The following is a 17,410-nucleotide window of genomic DNA, read 5'->3' as shown; positions in this document are numbered from 1 at the left end:
GGAGAGAGTGAATGCTAAATTCTTTGTGTTGGCTTTAACACCCATCCATACTAGTTCCAGATTTTGGAAAAACTGAAAGAATACGATCACTGGTTGCAAATAGCTTTGTGCCAACAAATGAAGACAAAAGTGTGAGGGCAGTGCACTTCATTTTCATCTCACTAGTTGCATTAATAAGGCCTGCTGGGTGAAGAGTGGAAATGTACACCTGACAGTTAACCGTGCGGTATACAGTTCCATCACACAGTGTCACTGGAGCTTACTTTCTTTGAAAGTGAAGGACTGTTAACACTGACAGTTATTACACATCATATCATCAGATGCTACAGACATTCCTTGCACCACCACCTTGTACAGTTTTCCACAGCTTCATGACACCTTGTTTTGATAGTATGCTGTAATATCACACGCTACAAGGCAATCAGTGGCAGCTGCACAGGAATTGTTTATTAATTATATCGTCTCAAGATTTGTTGACATTAACTTATCTCTAAGATCACCAGATTTATCTGCTTATCTTCTTACTCAGTCAGAGATCAGGTGAGCATTTTTATAGGAGACTTCATCTGCAAGACATAGTTTACAACCATTCATAATATGACTTACTTGTTCTTCTCTTCCTGTTGCCTTTAGACATTTCTCTGTGGTGTCAGCAGTGTTGTACATCAGTTTTGACAGTGTTAGTAGCATTTGGTGAGTGGATGATCTCCCTGATACAACCACTACCCCCAGAAGGAATCTGTGTTGATGTCATGACAAAGCATGGTAACATTTTCTAAGTTTTTGAAATTAATTTGCTGACTGCGAATTCCTTGACATCAGCCTGTATTAGGTATAGCTCTACTACCTAATAGTGACACATGAAAATTTGGGCCAAACTGGGCCTCGAACCTGAATTTCCTGCTTAATACAAGCAGTCACATTAACCATTTCAGTTATTTGTGCATGCTCCCTAGACCAACCTAAAATTCCATAAGTAATACTGTCTACATCCTTTTATCATAGTTCACTAAATTCATCACCTAATGTATGCGACATTACTTGGATTCACACTACAGGGAGATTGTGACAATGATGAATCGAGACAAAAGTCACTACTGATTTGTAGAACTAAAGCCATGAGGCAGAATCAATCTGGGATTGGCTCACCTCATGTCCCGGAAGCATGTACACTACCACTCTCAGCTATCCAGGAATGCATTATACGAATTACTGTTTGTTAAAACTCAAGTTGCAATCAGTGGTTTATTTTTTGGCATTAAAATACATTTGTTGATTTTTTAAAATTTGGTTGAGTTTTTCTATAACTTCCTTTTTTCACTCTATATTTATGCTTACATAATTGTTAAACTGCTTTCTTTGTGATAAAAGTCAAAATGCTATTACTTTAAAAGAAATTATGTATTTTCTGACATGGGACAAATTCATGTTTCTGTTTCCAGATTACATTACCGGGCTATATAGAAAGCATCAGAGATCGTCTTGCAGAAAACATCCATGAAATGTGGGCAATGAACAAAATTGAAGCCGGTTGGGCATACGGAGAAAGGAGAGATGATGTTCGTAAAATTCATCCATGCCTCATTCAGTTTGAAAGACTGCCTCCAGCTGAGAAACGTTATGATTCACAGCTTGCAGTACAAACACTTAAGTATGTTATGGTTCAGTTGTAGTTTTTACTTACTTACAGTGGTACTTTACTAAAAAGGAAATAAAGGATGAACTTTACCCCTAAAAACTATTAAGTGATAAATTTCAAATACCCAGTTTATAGTAACACTTTTGTTGATGTTATTATGAAACAAATTGTTTATAAGAGATCTTTTTGTAGGACAATTCTTGCACTTGGATATTATATTACCATGGACAAGCCACCATCTCGTATCAAAACTGTTCGTCTTCCAAATGAACCATTCCTCCAGTCGAATGGCTACAAACCAGCACCCCTGGACCTTAGTGCTATCACACTTACTCCAAAAATGGAAGAGTTGGTTGATCAGCTTGCAGAAAATACACACAATCTCTGGGCAAAAGAACGCATTCAACAAGGCTGGACTTATGGCCTCAATGAGGTAAGTTAGCTGTTGTTTTACTTGCTAAACAAAATTATTTCCTTCAGTTTTTGAAAGTAGGGCGGTAGAAATGGTACTAAGAAATGTTAGGTTTCCATAAGATCTGGCCACTATTTACTTGAAAATGGTCGCTTTTGGAAGTAATCTGACCAAAATTGTAGATAGCTTCTCTTAACAAGTGTTTCATGCAAGCTTTATTTATTACATTGGGCATGGTGTTCAGGTAGCACCATCTTTGCAGCTGATACAAAAGCTTTGCCCTATGATGATGTGTTTTACAAATTGAGCCTGAATGCAAATCATTCTTTTCATTGCTTTCAGCAAACGTCGAGCAGTCATTTTCTCATGTAAGCTTTGGTTTTGATCATTCATTAAATTTAGACATGAGACATCTGTCTTGGAAACTACAGCTACACAGAAATGAACTTCATATAGGAGAACCTATGAGATTAGGAAATGATCTTTCTGCACCAACCAGCAAATTTATCCCACTCTTCCGGGATGTTTAGTAATATGCTAGATTAGAATCCTTGCTTTGCTAACATCTACATTTGGTAGCTATGGCATTGTCTGCGAGTAGAGAAAAATGTCTGAATGCACAATTGTGCCATTAAATGTTAGAAAGTTTTATTCAGGATCCTTAAGGGTTGGTGTTTAATATGATGATTGGCTATGAAACATGACTGTTAACACTCTTACATTGAAACAAACTACTCCCCTCTGCCTTTCCTCCATGCTCACAACATGTGGGTCCATCTTGACCTTGGATCTGAGTGATCTCCCTCTCCTTCTTAAAATCATCCCACATTTCTCCCTGAGAAAGAAATTAACTATTTTGAAAGTTAAGAATAGTTCTTTTCACTTTTAAATGTTTCTGTCAGCAATATTAGAAGTTCATCCCATGAAGGTAAGTGTTTGCCAGGCTTTCTACCTCCTTGTAATTTTACATTTTGTGTAAGTGAATTCTCCTTTTGTCACAACAGAGAGAGGATTATCAGAAACTAGCAAACAAGACAGTTTTCTCATCTCTTTCAGAGAGGCCCCCGTGTATAGTATTGAGTTGTTCATACTTGTCAGCAAATTGTTAGCTTCCTCCCTTTCACTTTGTATGAGCATCCAAGACCCTCAAAATAACTGGAATGCCTTTGTAACAAGGCCTTCATATTTCATCATTTTCACATTTCTCCAAAAGGATAAATCAGCACGAGTCGGGCTGTGGTTTGGTTAATGGGGATGTGAAGGATAAAAATGTAACTTGTCTGGTCTGAAAACAGAGTGTTGAACTGTGAAATGTTTTTTTACACAGTTGCTGCCCTTTGATCAGATAAAACAAAAAGTGGATGGGGGTGAACAAGGTAATTCTTCATCGTGTGCAGCCAGTCCCTATACATGCATTCATGTCTCACAGTTTGATGTATTACTCTGGTATTTCTCTACCTCTTTTTGTTTTCTCCTTCCCATGAACTGTGTTATGCATCTCATTAAATCTTTTGTTTGTAAGTTTCTCACCCATTAAATAACACTTATTATTAATGTTGCACACTGTTTTGTTTTATAGGCAGTAAACAGGGCTTCTGTTATCACCTGTATCCCAATCCATGTTTCACATTCTCGTCCTCCATGTTTGCTTTATAGTACTTTATTCTCCCATTTCTCTAGAAAACAGCAATAAACAACCCTCCGCATGATAATAAATGCAATTGTCATTGTTTAAATGACAGCTGCATTGTCATCAGCCAGCCTTTTCTGTGTAAATCAAAAGCAAACTTAGTTTTCTGATGTTAATTGGCATGTAAGTACCAACAAAAAAAATTAAAAGAAATTTGTAAAGGCGATGATGGAGAAATAAAATAAGTATGTGTGGACATTAAAAGAAAAATTAGAATTAATTGAAATATTTGACAACTGATGCAGCACTAAGTGGTGATTATGGTATTGGAATGCAGACTATTCTGGACATTAAAAAGAGTAAACAGAAAATACAGGATTTTGTCAGTAAATGTGATTCTAGTTCTAGACCATCTACATGAAAAAGATGTTAAGAAATCTACATTTGTTAAATTAAATGCTGTTCTTTTACAGTGGTTTAGCCAAAAATGAGCCGAAGGTGTCAGTATGTCAGGTGTGATGTGTATTGAAAAAGCAAAATTTTTTCATGAACTCTAGGGTTACAGGGAGAATTTAATACCTCATCAGGGTGGGTAACCAGATTCGAACAATGTCATGGGATTTGTGAACTTACCATGCGAGAAGAACAGCTTAACTCAAATGTTGCAGCAATTCACTGAAGAATTCCAGAAACTTGTGGAACAAAAGAATTTCACACCTGACCAAATTTATGATACATCACCATCATCTTGGACAATTTCCAGCCTCTGGCTGGGTCTATTTGGAACATAGGCCTCTCCATCGTCTTCTGTCTTGACACCATCTCTTCATCTTCATCTTGTTCCAGTCTTCTCCTTTCTTCTGGACGCATTCCTCCACTCCTTTCAGCCATCTGTCTCTCAGTCTTCCTCTTGTTCTCTTTCTTTCCAATTTCATATTGTGTATCCTCCTGGGTATCCTCTTCTCCTCCATTCACTTAACATGCCCATACCATCTCAGCCTTGCTTTCTCTGTCTCCTCCTGTAATGGTTTCACCTTCATTAACTCTCTGATCCTCTCATTTCTTAACCTGTCTATCTTTGTCACACCAATACTGTTTCTCAAGAATTTCATCTCACTTGCTTGTACTTTGCTTTTCTCTGTTCCTTTCATAACCCAGGTTTCAGATGCATATGTCAGGATTGGGACATAGTATGATTGGTATATTACCTTTTTACTGATTTAGGGTACATCCTAGCTCCGTATTAGGCTTCTGACACACTTCCGAAATGCTTCTGTTTTTCTCCCCTGCTCGTTTATTTCTCTGTTGTTTCTTTCCATCTTCCTGTATCAGGCTTCCTAGTACTTGAAGCTCTCCACCCTCCTCAATCATTCCCCACCAGTTGTTATTCCAGTTGTTCCTCTCTCCTTCATTCTTGTTGTGATAATCATCTCACTCTCACTTATACTAAATTTCATCCCATATCCTTGTACTGTTCATTCCCATACGTCCAACTGCTCTTGTACTTCCTCCTCCTGATTCCCCCCAAATCATCAGATCATCTGCAATTACCATAGCTTTCATCTTTCCTTCACCAATTACTTGTTCTGCTGTACTCATTACATCATCCATCACTACAATGAAGAGTAATGGTGAAAGTGCACTTCCCTGCTTGAAGCCATTCTTCTGTTCAATCCAGGCTGATCTCTCTCCTCCCACTTTCACACAGCTCACACTTCCATTGTACATTTCCCTCATCCTCCAAATAATCTGTTTTGCTACTCCTCTGTTCTCCAGGGCTTTCCACACTTTGCTTCTACGTACACTATCATACACTTTTTCAATGTCCAGGAAGGTCATTAGTAGAATGATCTATTCCATATTCATAGTGCTGTTCCTGCAGTTGTCTTACAGCAAAAATTAGATCCACCATGGACCTTCCTGTTCTGAAGCCATGCTGCTCTTCTCTCTTCCCTCCATCTAATTTTGCCCGAATTCATGCTCCCAAAATTTTCTCAAAAATATTTGCACAATGATTCATCAATATTATCCCCTAATAGTTCTTGCACTCTTCTATTTCCCTCCTAAAGATCAGGACAATGATTCCCTTCTTCCAGTCTTCTGGGATCATCTTTTGTCTCCACACAATTTTCATTACTCAATATAACCATTGTATCCCCACCTCTCCTTCTGTCCCCGCCATCTCTACACTTAGCTCATCCATATCTGGTGACTTCCCTCCCTTCATCTTGCCCATTCCCTTTTCCACTTCTCCCCATGTAAGGTCTTTTTCTGTGTGCTGTTCCCCCTCTTTTTCTCCTCGGCTTGTTGCTCCTCATCGAGGTCTCATCAGGTTTAGGAGGTCTTCAAAATATTCCTTCCACATATTCTTGAGTTTCTGCTTATTCTCTACAACTTGGCCATTCACCATTTGGGCATAATCTGTCATACTGTCTTTCTCTTACTTTAAAGCATTCCATATAACACCTTTTTTGAACCTTCATTATCCTCCTCCATCATTCTGGTCCACTGTTCTATCCACTTTCATCCTCCACCACCACTACTCTTTTTGCTTCTTTCTTTCTTGCTTGATACTCTTCTCTCGTCTCTACTGTTCTCTTCTGGAACCATACCCCAAAGACTCTATTCTTCTTCTGTACTGTATCCTTTGTTTTAACATTCCACCAGGGTGTTTCTTTCCATCTCTTTTTGTTGCTTGTCCTTCCACATATTGCTCTGCTCCACTTACTGATGTTCCCTTGAATCTACCCCTTTCCTCTTCTACCATTTTTGGTTCATCGTTTGGGATGCTTTCCTTTACTACTTGTATTGACTGTAGCCTGTTTTCTTCCTCCTTCAACTTCCATACCCTTATATGTCCTTCCTGGTTTTCTGTCCCTTTATTATCTTAGTGCCTCTCAGGTTCATTACCAGCAAATGGTGGTTGCTATCCAAGGCCTCTGATGGTATTACCTTAATGTCAATGATGTTCTTATTCATCTCACTATCACACTATCGTACAGGAAGTAGTCAACTATCAACTTTCTCTTTAAGTCTTGACTGTACCATGTAATTTTGTGGCTCTTTTCCTGAACCAAGAGTTCCCAACCAGCAAGCCATTCCTTTGACAGAACTCAATAATCTTTCACCTTCCTCATTTCGGCAGCTCCAACCCTCTGGTCCAAGCATATTTTCGTAGCATTGTCTTTCTCTACCAATGTGTGCATTTAAATATCCCATTACTATCACATTCTTCCTTCCCATCTGCTTCTGCATTTCATCTTCAGACTCTTGCTTCTCCTCAGAAGTGCAACCCACCTAACCCACCTGTGGCACATACACTTGTATTACCTCTATGGTCATCCCTTGAGTGATATTTTGATCTTCATCATCCTATCACTTATTCTCTTCACTTCCTCTTTTAATTCATCTCTTACTACTGTTCCCACTTCATTTCTTCTTCCCTCCTCATTTCCACTCCAGTACAGTTGGTAACCTTTCCTCAGTTCTCTCCTTCCTTCTCCTTTCCATCTTGTTTCAGCTAACCCCAATAGGTCTAACTTCCTTCTTTCCATCATGCTACAAAAGTGGTCTGTATTGGAAATGTCTACCAACCAGAACCCTTGATTTTAAGAGCAAATTCATGCTCCTGGATATAATTTGTTTAAAGAGCACACTGCAGTTTTGTGCACTGCTAATGCTTTTGGGAACCAGAAAGTGAAACTACCTGTACTAGTGATTGGAAAATAAAAAATAAGCCCTGAGCATTCAAGAACGTCACAGCTAAGGATATCCCTTTGCATTATTACAACAAAAAAGGAGCATGGATGGATAATGAAATTTTCAAATATTGGTTCCACACACATTTTGTATTATGAGTTTGGCAATTTCTAAAACAGAAAGGATTACCACAGAAGTCCGTTCTATTGCTTGATAGTGCCCCCTTTACATCCAGATGAAATGATTCTTGTACCTGTTGATGGCCTGATTGTAACTAAGTTTTTACCTCCTAATGTGACTGGTATTACATAGCCAAAGGACCATGCTGTTACTGCAGCAGTAAAACAGTGCTATCAGGCTGGACTACTGAGAATGCTGGTTGATGAGGATAATTTGGTGGTGTTCTGGAAGAAGTAGGCAATTCTAGATGCTATACACAAGATTTCTGATGACTGGCAGTAAGTCAAGCCATACACACTAGTTCGTTCATGGAGGAAAATTCTTCCAGATATAGAAGAAAGTGATTTTCAAGGTTTCAGTGATGAATAAATAGTAGATAATGTATCTGGCAACAGGTTTAAATGGTTTTGAAGATGTCAATGAAGAAAACGTGAATGAGTGGCTGAAGATCAACGCATGATAACCCAGTTTCCAGTACATGAGTGACACTTTAATTGTGATTGCTACTTCGCAACAAAACAAAGAAGAGGATCGTGAAAGTGGGGATGAAGACAGTGACCTTCTCGGTCATTGTAGTGCGTTGCAGTATGTTGATACTCTTCTAGATTATATGGCCCAGAGGAGTTTTCAGTACAGTGACATTATTGTCACAAGAAAAATTTGAAATGCCATTTGAAGGAGTATCAATTCCTCTCAGAAGCAGACCAACATCACAGACTATTTTAAGAAATAAACAGGCTTACAGTATCTGTGCACAGAATTTGGATAAATTTTTGAACAAAGAATTTATGTTTGAAAATATCTAAATTATTTGTGTTTTTTATTATTCATGCATCTTCTCCCCCCCACATTTTCCCAAATAATTTGGAGTATACTGTAGTTTTATTTTGTGACGTGTATGTAGTAACATGGTCCAATAAAATTTGGAAGTGAGATAAAAATTTGTACATAATATTATGAAAAGGATATATTGTCGCTCTCCATAAAAATGACATGCTGAGTTGCAGACAGTCACAACAAAAGGGCTGTTACATAAGTAAATTTTGGCCAAAGCTTTTTTTCGGAAAAGAAAGGAAAACACAAACAGGTTCATCTCATGCACACATGATCGCTATCTCCGGCCACTCTGGCTGGAGGGGTGAAGTGGTTTTCTTCTTGGTTTAGGGTTTTTGTAGCTGCTGGCTTGCTCCTTGTAGCTGAAGCTGAGTCTGAACATTTCATGAGATCTGTCACCCGACAGAACATCTGACATATTTACCTTTTTCTTTTAATCTGGTTGCTGTAGTTGATTCTCTTGAAGTAGAGGTCCTGCTAACCAGTGCCTCTGAAATCTCATGTGTAGTCAAGGAAAGGTTTCACTTCTTCATGTTCTGCAGCTGTTATCGGAGCAAGAGAAGAAAACTTCTACCCATATCATGAAAAAGCATGTCCACTACTCTTTTTTTATAAACACATATTTCCGTGAATGGGTGTAAAGATCATTAGTGTGACTCACAAATTTGAGTAGAACACATCTTTACTTGTGAGATACTCATTGTGGCAATCAAGATTAAAACCTAATTCATTTGTCGCAAAACCATATTGTCTTTTTGCTTTCATTCTTGAAGAGTGTGGTTGCTCTTTGATAGTCTAGCCACCGTCAAGCTGCGATGCCAGAACGTAAAACACCCCACCAACTGCAGGTGAGGCTGTTTATTTGTCATCAAACCTAGTCATTTTCTGGAATTCCACATCTCCCATTTAATGTCTGCACATACGAAAACAAACACCCGCACACAGTATACGTTTCGCAACTTACCCCCTACTTAATATCGTTGTGTTACAATCATCTTTCCTTGTTCCAAGCAAGGAGTGTGAAATGTAGTTTGCCTAATTGGCATGTAACACTTGATATTACCCCACTGAAAGGAAGGATGTGGGGACCTCTCTCCCCATTACCATAGAACTGCAAACAACCTCATTACTTTACTGCTACAGCCATTTTCTTCTCTACTATCTGTTAAGTCTATTCAATTATAGAACTAGTTTGGAGAAAACTTTCATAATGTGACCACTAGTCATTATACAGCTTCATACTTTTGTATTCACTGCACTTACACTCCTTTTAAGGGCAGTCACTGTGTCAGACAAAAAAAGGTGCAGGTCATTCCCTCAACGGGTTCTCCTGACCATTCCTTCTATGGGTCTATCTAACCATACCTTTCTCCCAGCCACATTAAATGTTGTTAAATGTTGCAGGTCATTCCTCGCATGGATTCACCTGACCAAGTATAGGCAATTCCTCCTGCAGATCCACATACCCATTTCCTCTCCAACACCTTATCCACAGTTACTAGGCCCCTTTTACTATCTTTTCTCTTCTAATTTCTTTTTTTCCCTTACTCTTGTTTATATATGGAGGAGATACAAATCAAAAAAAGTTTTGCATCAACCCGGTTCCCAGAACTCCTGAAGATAGTGTAACATTACGAGTCAAGATAGCTGTAACGGAAATTGAATTGCGGAAAGTTATCATTAAAAACGCACGCCGCGCGATTTAATTGAATGGCGTAAAGTAATCATTAAAAACGCACGCCGCGTGATTTGTGACGATTTGTTTGGTCATAATAGTAGTAACATGCTTTCGAATACAATTAAAATATAACGGCGATACCTGTTTAGTGTTATTGGAAACAATATGTAGTAAATTAATGAGTAAGGTAGCCGATCCTATAAGAAGAGGTGAAATTGGGCATGTTAAGGTGTTTTGCTTTATGTTGACTAAGCCCATGATACGGTGTCTTTTTTTTTCCGTTTACACTTAGGGGGGAAAAAAAAAAAAACATATAAGTAACGAAGTGCTAATTGTGCGTTGTGAAAAATATAGGGGCGAATTTTAAATAGCTACAGTGTATAATCAGACTAACAAATGGACATTCAGTTACGCGAAATAGCGGACAGCGAAGTGTGGTCATTAAATTGAGTACACCTACAGGGCCGTCAATTCCGTGATAAGTCTATTCGCATCTCACGAGGGACGCGGTATTGAGACCGGTTTTTTTTATTATATCACGGAGAGCGGGCTTCAATTTATAAAAAGGAGAAAAGCTGTATCATTATCATTGACTGTTGGTGTTAAGCAACCAAAACTGTTTATCAAAGGGTTTCGGTGAATGAGTGGTGAATGCGAAATGAAACTGTGAACGAAGTTATGTTAAATAAAGCAGAAGAGACAAGACAGTTTTGTCGTATCTGTTATTATTCCATCAACCGTAACATTTCTTCTCGTTGTATGAAGCCTTTATAGACGATCGTTATGACAATTTGCTTTGAAGGGAGCTCGTTACGAGTTAAGTTTTGGGGACCTGGTCAACAGGGGATAGTTCGTAGATCTTAGCTACTGCAGCTATTCTGGAATCAGGTGCTACCGTGACCGTTGTGTGTTGTCAATGGCTTAAGGTCATCATATCTCATGCTCTAAGATCGACGCGCCTTTCCTCTTGGTATAACGGTGTCTCACGGTAACAACGACAACGCCGACGGCGAAGGAAGAAACGGTAGAATAGACATTGACGGTGGATATTGTATCACAGACACTGCCCATTTGACTGTTCAGAGACGTCACTAAACCTGCCCAAAGATGTAAACAACCATGCATGAGCAGTGCCTGTTAGATGAAGGGGGTCCAACAGCTGATCAGTTCCAGTCATTCCACCAGGAAGGAGGTGTTGTCTGTAGTTGAACCACGCCTAGATGGTCAATACCGCAGTTTAATTGCGCCCGCATTGTTACTTTGAGCCAGGAAGGGCTCTCAACAAGGTAAGTGTCCAGGCGTCTTAGAGTGAACAAAAGTGATGTTGTTCGGACATGGAGGAGATACAGAGAGACAGGAAAGGTCGATGACAGGCGTCGTTCAGGCCGCCCAAGGGCTACTACTGCAGTGGATGACTGCTACCTACGGATTATGGCTGGAGGAACCCCGACAGTAACACCATCATGTTGAATAATGCTTTTCGTGCTGCCACAGGATGTTGTGTTACGATTCAAACTGTGCGCAGTAGGCTGCATGATGCACCCCCACTGTGCACATCTTGTGAACAACCTCCTTCAGGATAACGACATCACTCGACTAGAGTGACCAGCATGTTCTCTAGACATGAACCCTATTGAACATGTCTGGGATAGATTGAAAAGGGCTGTTTATGGACAACATGACCCACCAACCACTCTGAGGCATCTACGTCGAATCGCCATTGAGGAGTGGCACAGTCTGGATTAACAGTGCCTTGATGAACTTGTGGACAGTATGCCACGGCAAATACAGGCATGCATCGATGGAAGAGCATGTGCTACTGGGTATTAGAGGTACCGGTGTTTACAGCATTCTGGACCACTACCTCTGAATGTCTCACGGTATGGTGGTACAACATACAATGTGTGGTTTTTATGAGCAATAAAAAGGGCGGAAATGATGTTTATGTTGATCTCTATTCCAATGTTCTATACAAGTTCCGGAACTCTCGGAACCGAGGTGATGCAAAACTTTTTTTGATGTGTGTATATAACATCACTATGTACACATATTTCTCATGCTTATGTATCTTGCTTCTACTTACTGATACATATAGCTTATCCTTGACTTTCTTATAATTACAAAATTCAGACAATACAAAAGATTCTGTTCCAGGTATTTCTTGTGAATACAACAGGATAATTTAGCACTTCATCTCCTGTTATTATTCTTCATCAACCTTCTCCTTGTTGAATACTAGTTATCAAACCTTCTTGTTCTCTAGTTAACTCGTAAGATTTTGCGTCTTATTCAGCTAACATGCCATCAGTTTATCGTGCCTTCCATCTCCTCCTTGGACTCCTTTCCCCTACAATGTGTAGTGTGACTAACATGTGTCACTCCACTCTAAAAAGAAAGTCCTGTTAGCCTATTATTATCATGATATGCCAGTGCAATCCTACTGTTATAGGTTGTAAATTTTACTATATACACTGTAAAAAGAAGAGATCCTATGACATGAACTTTGCATATGGGCAGAGGGAAGATAGATTTGGTACTCCTTATGGTGATGTAAGAAAAGGAAATAAAGAGACTGGTACATTAGGATCAAAGAAGAAAAGAAGACAAGTACCCCACAGATGGATTCCCTTACCACCCCCCACCCCAGGGACCCGGTTTGCTAAGGTACTTCACAAGGCACAAGAGGGAGAAATTGTTTGGCATTCTCTTCAGAACAGACTTGCCATGGCTTCACCATTGCAGACACCCTGAAAACTGGTCCTAACAAATCCCTAAAACCCTATGAAATACAATTGAATTGTTTGTTGTGGTCTTCAGTCCTGAGATTGATTTGATGCAGCTCTACATGCAACTCTATCCTGTGCAAGCTTCTTCATTTCCCAGTACCTACTGCAGCCTACATGCTTCTGAATCTGCTTAGTGTATTCGTCTCTTGATCTCCCTCTACGAATTTTACCCTCCATGCTGCCCTCCAATACTAAACTGGTGATCCCTTGATGTCTCAGAACATGTCCTACCAACCGATCCCTTCTTGTAGTCAATTTGTGCCACAAACTCCGCTTCCCCCCAGTTCTATTCAATACCTCCTCATTAGTTATGTGATCTACCCATCTAATCTTCAGCATTCTTCTGTAGCACCACATTTCGAAAGCTTCTATTCTCTTCTTGTCCAAACTATTTATCGTCCATGTTTCACTTCCATACATGGCTACACTCCATACAAGTACTTTCAGAAATGACTTCCTGACATTTAAATCTATACTTGATGTTAACAAATTTCTCTTCTTGAGAAATGCTTTCTCGCCATTGCCAGTGTGCATTTTATATCCTCTCTCCCTCGACCATCATCAGTTATTTTGCTCCCCAAATAGCAAAACTCCTTTACTACTTTAAGTGTCTCATTTCCTACTCTAATTCCCTCAGCATCACCCGAGTTAACTTGACTACATTCCATTATCCTCGTTTTGCTTTTGTTGATGTTCATCTTATATCCTCCTTTCAAGACACTGTCCATTCCGTTCAACTGCTCTTCCAAGTCCTTTGCTGTCTCTGGCAAAATTACAATGTCATCGGTGAACCTCTAAGTTTTTATTTCTTCTCCATGGATTTTAATACTAACTCCGAATTTTTCTTTTGCTTCCTTTACTGCTTGCTCAATACACAGATTGAATAACATCGAGGATAAGCTACAATGCTGTCTCACTCCCTTCCCAACCGCTGCTTCCCTTTTATGCCCCTCGACTCTTATAACTGCCATCTGGTTTCTGTACAAGTTGTAAATAGCCTTTCGCTCCCTGTATTTTACCCCTGCCACCTTCAGAATTGAATAGACAAGTATATTTGCGTAAGTCATCATCAGGTCTACTCGTTGGTCTATACTTGATAGAGTTGATATCACTACCCATGATTAGCCTCCCATAATTAAAACAGTTGGTATCACTACCCATGAATAGCCTCCCCTAATAAAATTCAAATAAAAACCCAACCATTCTATTCTTTTTTCTTTATGTTAAAAATGTACAAAACCAGTAACTTCTTATTCTAAATTCCAAAATATTTAGCTTACTATATTCCTAGCTTGTGCAAAGACCTTCTGAGTTAAAGCATTTCTCTACGAGTGTCATGGGGCTATAACTCCGTCCACTTTCTGTTATGTCATGTAATAATAGAGCTAAAATTGTTCTTATTCTTGGCTTTTCATGTGCTACATGAGCATGATACTTCTTCAAAAGTTTCCTTGAAATGTTAATTTATAGTTAAGTTAACTAAGCTATGGCTATCTTCATAAATGTACCAATACAATTATTACTGAATAAATGCTGGACTCCACACGTACAGGTGTTGGAGTTTTACATTTTTTTTAGTTCTAATTTGGGAAGAAGTGGTAGTAGAAGGTATAGTAGTACTAAAAGACAATAGAATAGTCAAAGAAGATAGAAATTGTCCCAAGGAAACTAAGATAGAAGTACAGAAACAATTTAACACGGCCCGCTGGTGATTGTCAATCCACCGAATTTTCAAAGGGTGCAAACTCTCCTGGAACCTTAAATCTTTTAATCATATCTATGTTGTACGATCCTTTATTTTGCCCTGCATCAGGGCAGCATGGAGGGTAAAAATCGTAGAGGGAGACCAAGAGATGAATACAATAAGCAGATTCAGAAGGATGTAGGCTGCAGTAGGTACTAGGAGAAGAAGAAGCTTGCACAGGATAGAGTAGCATGGAGAGCTGCATCAAACCAGTCTCAGGACTGAAGACCACCACAAACACATGCATATGACTCAACTTTGAACTTTCTGTTTTTCTTGTTTTAAGTATGTGAATCATGGGAGTATGCGCATGTAAACAATGTAGTATGCATTGGAGGCTCACTGAGATAGCGCCAATAAAAGAAAAAGATAAGAAAAGAACATATATGTGTTTACTTTTCTTTTTATTTGTTCTTTTGTTGGTGACATCTTAGAGAGCCTCCTATACATACATCCATGATTCGTATACAACATGATGTGCTCCCATCATTGCCATGAGACATCACTCCAAATTCCGTATGGAAGACACATTAATGCCTCTAGACAACTTTGATGGTGTATGCTACTTACATCGCGTAGGTAATATGAAAGTGATGTTATTCAATTACTTAACATTGTTCTCTGAATTTTATTCATGGCCCCCAAAGTACATTATGCCAGTTAAGCTGTCTGGCCATAGATACTTAATGTGACCTGTGTGATGCCAAGCCTGACTACTAGTATGAATATAATTTTTTTTACCTGTAAATGCAAGCTGCCATAAAATGTAACTATAGGATTCTTCCATCTTAATAACACAGGAATACTCCATAACCGAATAAACTGATGTTATTTTCAGAATTTAGAAATGACAGTTTGTCAACAGTAAGTCAAACAAGGAAACAGCTTAAAAACAAAGGCACAACACAATGTCAGCAATGTAGACCAAAGAACAGTATACACACTTTTAGTCGTTATCTTAAATCTATGCTTCCCATGCAGCCCCTCCCCCCTCTTCTCCCCGTCCCGTCATAGAGCATGGCTCCCGGAATGATTGACCACCTCTAGCACAAAACTGCTGATGTCGGTGGTGCTTTCTGAGTGCTTGTTTGCTGAGGTAAAGGCGACAGTGGGGTTGTGTGACCAGACCAACTACTGTGTTGGTTCAAAGTCCTTGATGTTGAGTCCCTGGTTTCCTGAGAATGTGAAGGGCCATGTAGTGTCAGCAAATATGCTGCCTTGACCCGTGCTAGTGATACTGTTAGCGGTTAGCTGTTGCTCATTATTTTCACCATATGTTCATTACATTTGAGTGCTTGGAAAGGTCCAGAGTGTGCAGAAGTAACATTGGGAACACTCCATGTGTCCTTAGCATCATATGCAAGCACATTTTAAAGTCTTTGTGTGTGGAAACTTTCTGGTTATGGCAGGATGCTGTGAAGGTTATCACTTAGAGACGTGGATCTTTATTGTTGCAGAAAAAATGGCAGCTCTGCATCAGCGGATAGCTGTTGGGGGAGGGAAGGGGGAAGGAACCTCCAACAGTAGGCATAATGTCTCTCCATGAACCATTTCCACTATCAGCACTCCAATGTCTGGTTCCAAAGATTAGATTAGATTAGTACTAGTTCCATGGATCATGAATACGATATTTCGTAATGATGTGGGACGAGTCAAATTTTCCAATACATGACATAATTAAGTTAATTTAACAACATACTTAAGTTAATATAACAACTTTTTCATTTTTTTGTGTTTTTTATTTTTATTTTTTATATTTTATTTTTTTTAAATATTTTTTTTTTAAATTTATATCTAAAAATTCCTCTATGGAGTAGAAGGAGTTGTCATTCAGAAATTCTTTTAATTTCTTCTTAAATACTTGTTGGTTATCTGTCAGACTTTTGATACTATTTGGTAAGTGACGAAAGACTTAAGTGCCCATATAATTCACCCCTTTCTGTGCCAAAGTTAGATTTAATCTTGAATAGTGAAGATCATCCTTTCTCCTAGTATTGTAGTTATGCACACTGCTATTACTTTTGAATTGGGTTTGGTTGTTAATAACAAATTTCATAAGAGAGTGTATATACTGAGAAGCTACTGTGAATATCCCTAGATCCTTAAATAAATGTCTGCAGGATAATCTTGGGTGGACTCCAGCTATTATTCTGATTACACGCTTTTGTGCAATAAATACTTTATTCCTCAGTGAGAATTACCCCAAAATATGATGCCATATGAAAGCAACGAGTGAAAATAGACGTAGTAAGCTAATTTACTAAGATGTTTATCACCAAAATTTGCAATGACCCTTATTGCATAAGTAGCTGAACTCAAACGTTTCAGCAGATCATCAATGTGTTTCTTCCAATTTAATCTCTCATCAATGGACACACCTAAAAATTTGGAATATTCTACCTTAGCTATATGCTTCTGATTAAGGTCTATATTTATTAATGGCGTCATACCATTCACTGTACAGAACTGTATGTACTGTGTCTTACAGTTACCACTTAGTAATTTTCTGAAAGACAGTATTGACAATTTCATCAGTTAATTCTTGTTTGTCAGGTGTGATTACTATACTTGTATCATCAGCAAAGAGAACTAACTTTGCCTCTTCATGAACATAGAATGGCAAGTCATTAATATATATTAAGAACAACAAAGGACCTAAGACTGACCCTTGTGGAACCCCATTCTTGATAGTTCCTCAGTTTGAGGAATGTACTGATCTTTGCATATTATGAGAACTACTTATTTCAACTTTCTGCACTCTTCCAGTTAGGTACGAATTAAACCATTTGTGCACTGTCCCACTCATGC

The 17,410-nt window shown here is 38.8% G+C and overlaps 1 protein-coding gene across 1 annotated transcript in view; it reads left to right on the top strand.

Moving 5' to 3' along the window:
• LOC126163107 (ryanodine receptor) overlaps positions 1-17,410 on the top strand; it is a 737,240-nt gene that overhangs the window by 317,478 nt on the left and 402,352 nt on the right. Inside the window, exons 20-21 of the mRNA XM_049920028.1 lie at positions 1,443-1,651; positions 1,832-2,072. Of these exons, the coding sequence (XP_049775985.1) occupies positions 1,443-1,651; positions 1,832-2,072 (450 nt within the window). The remainder of the gene's footprint in view (positions 1-1,442; positions 1,652-1,831; positions 2,073-17,410) is intronic.

The sequence above is a fragment of the Schistocerca cancellata genome, chromosome 2, assembly GCF_023864275.1.
Source record: "Schistocerca cancellata isolate TAMUIC-IGC-003103 chromosome 2, iqSchCanc2.1, whole genome shotgun sequence".
Taxonomy (NCBI): Eukaryota; Metazoa; Arthropoda; class Insecta; order Orthoptera; family Acrididae; genus Schistocerca; species Schistocerca cancellata.
The sequence above is the reverse complement of the archived record's forward strand: the minus strand, read 5'-3'. Positions and strand labels throughout refer to the sequence as shown.